Source organism: Citrus clementina, unplaced genomic scaffold, assembly GCF_000493195.1.
Source record: "Citrus clementina cultivar Clemenules unplaced genomic scaffold, Citrus_clementina_v1.0 scaffold_842, whole genome shotgun sequence".
Classification (NCBI taxonomy): Eukaryota; Viridiplantae; Streptophyta; class Magnoliopsida; order Sapindales; family Rutaceae; genus Citrus; species Citrus x clementina.
The window spans coordinates 1-2710 of record NW_006261998.1 but is presented as its reverse complement, the minus strand read 5'-3'; the positions used below and the strand labels follow the sequence as shown (position 1 = coordinate 2710).

The 2710-nt window shown below is 35.2% G+C and overlaps 1 protein-coding gene across 1 annotated transcript; it reads left to right on the top strand.

Annotated features, from left to right (window-relative positions):
- Positions 1-204: 204 nt before the first annotated feature.
- On the top strand, positions 205-2664 carry LOC18033584 (GDSL esterase/lipase At1g71691; the record flags this gene model as incomplete). The annotated part of the gene is made up of 5 exons (XM_006422298.2): positions 205-581; positions 1381-1502; positions 1626-1865; positions 1987-2236; positions 2583-2664. Coding segments are annotated over 5 exons (1071 nt in total), but the record flags the coding sequence as incomplete, so codon positions are not given.
- Between the last annotated feature and the right edge of the window lie 46 nt (positions 2665-2710).

Genomic DNA, 2710 nt, shown 5'->3' with positions numbered 1-2710 from the left:
AGTCCTATCACATCGATTAGCGCCTTTAAAATTATGTTCTCGCTATTGTTGATATCAATTATCACATTGCACACCTTATCTTTGATGGTGCCACGTGTTCTGAAATCTTACTGCACTAATTATCCTCTTCAAATCTTGGTGCTAATAAAATCTTCTACATAGTGTAATTCAACATCTCTCCTTCATGTACCTCTAACTCTAAAGCTTCTTCATCATCCTCATCCTCAACATTATTCATCTCTGCTTAGCCATAGCGTTTATTTCTCTCTTTCAAATATCAAATAATGGTAATATTTTCTCAGGATTATCTTTTCTTCTTGCTGTGATGCTGCTGCTGCTGCTGCTCATGAATGATAAAGTGGCGCTAGGGCAAGATGGGGATCCCGTGGGATCAACACAAGGAGGAGGAGGAAGAGAAATGGTGCCTGCCTTGTTCATTTTTGGAGATTCACTTATCGATAATGGCAACAATAACAATCTTCCTTCTTTTGCCAAAGCAAATTATTACCCCTATGGTATCGATTTCAATGGTGGCCCAACTGGCCGCTTTTCTAGCGGCTACACCATGGTCGATGAAATTGGTAACTCTCTTTATCTATGCATTTGATTTATATTTTTATAATTTTTTTTCCTTTTCAAAATCCTGAAGGTACATGAAAATTTATATACACCATGATTGCATGCAATGCAGGGTATTTTAATTGCTGATCTGACAAATTATTATGATTACTTCTTTGCTAGCTAAAAAAAAGCATAAAACAGATGTCATTTTTAGATTTTTCTCCTTTGTAAATTTGTGTCACACTCTTGAGCATAGTTAGAAATATCTGTGAAGTGAGTTTCATAGTCATGGCTTCAATGACACAAATCCAAATTCATTACAATTAATTAATTGATTTCCTACTTCTATCCCTTTTAAAAAAAATAACAAAATAAAAGTACTTGTTTAGTTATCTATTTGGGGAGGGGGTGGGGGGGGGGGGACGGAAGGACTATTGCCGTTTATTGCTCTGCCCCTACCTCTATATGTCTCTTTGGGAGGGCTCGCACTGTCCCATAATATTTATTTCTAAACAATCACAGTCATTATCTTAAATCAATAAAAATAACAGAATTTTTTCTTTTATTTTTTACATTTATTATATCTACACCCACTTATACCTAACTTGTATTAATCCGCAAGTACGATCTGTTTGGGGATAAATTCACCATATCTGGTAGGCATGTCTTATTAATGGCTAAAAGCTTCCATATGCATAACCTCTTTAAATTGTGTCCCCTTTCAAAGAAAATTTTCTTTTTTGTCCATTAGCTTTTATTTACTCTTCACAAATATTTTTAATGTCATATTAACCAAATCTTGTAAATTCATCCATTCAGCTGAACTACTGGGACTTCCTCTGATTCCTGCATACTCTGAGGCTTCCGGTGCACAAGTGCTTCACGGAGTCAACTATGCTTCTGCTGCTGCTGGAATCCTCGACATCACCGGAAGAAACTTCGTAAGGACTCATATATCTAATTCAAACGAACCAGGATTCCCTTTTGATCTGAATTTTAATTAGAGGATTCTATATCTAACACGAGATCCGATCATTAGTAGAAAATGTTTGCTGCATGGTCAGGTAGGTCGCATACCGTTTGATCAACAAATAAGGAATTTTCAGAACACACTTGATCAGGTCACTGATAATCTCGGAGCAAGTGATGTATCAAATGCAATTGCAAGATGTATATTTTTTGTAGGAATGGGCAGCAATGACTACCTAAACAATTATCTCATGCCCAATTACAATACCAAAAATCAATACAATGCTCAGCAATATGCTGATCTTTTGGTTTCAGAATACTCAAGACAACTCACAGTAAGATTCAATTTCACTATATTTACATTTTTTACCATATGCATGCATTTTAGTTACTTTTTTTTTTAGCTTGTAAACATATTTATATAACTTGTATTAAGTATTGATTGAAAATCTACAGACCCTTTACAATTTGGGAGCAAGGAAATTTGTGTTGTCCGGATTAGGAAGAATGGGATGTATTCCAAGCATTTTGGCTCAAAATCAAATGGATCGCTGTTCAGAAGAAGTGAATCAACTTGTTATGCCTTTTAATGCAAATGTGAAGACTGTGATTAACAATCTTAATGCCAATCTTCCTGGTGCAAGATTCACCTTCATTGACATTGCCCGCATGTTTGAAGATCTCCTCACCAATTATAGATCATACGGTATGCAATTTTCCCACTAAACGTATCGTATTGTAGTTAGATATGATGTGTGCTGTCTAGCCTAAAATCTTTTATTTTAAAATGTGCGGACACTGACAAAAGATAATAAAGATTTCGTCCTCATATTTTAAAATCAAGGAACAATTTACAGTGGCTGAACTAGGATTTTGATTTGACAAGCACGGCCTAGAGGTGGAAATAACGGAGAAATTATCGTCTTGCTGTGCTACAATAAAAGCAAGACATTTTAAAATTAAATTAAAATAGGTGCATAAAATAAACAAAATTTTACTTAATAGAATAATGTTTATGATCACTTTTTTTTTTATCCCAAATAATTCTACAGGATTCAGTGTAATAGATCGAGGGTGCTGTGGCATTGGACGAAACGGAGGCCAAATTACATGTCTTCCATTCCAAACACAATGGCAAATCGAGAACAATACGTTTCTGGGATGCATTCACCCAACAGAA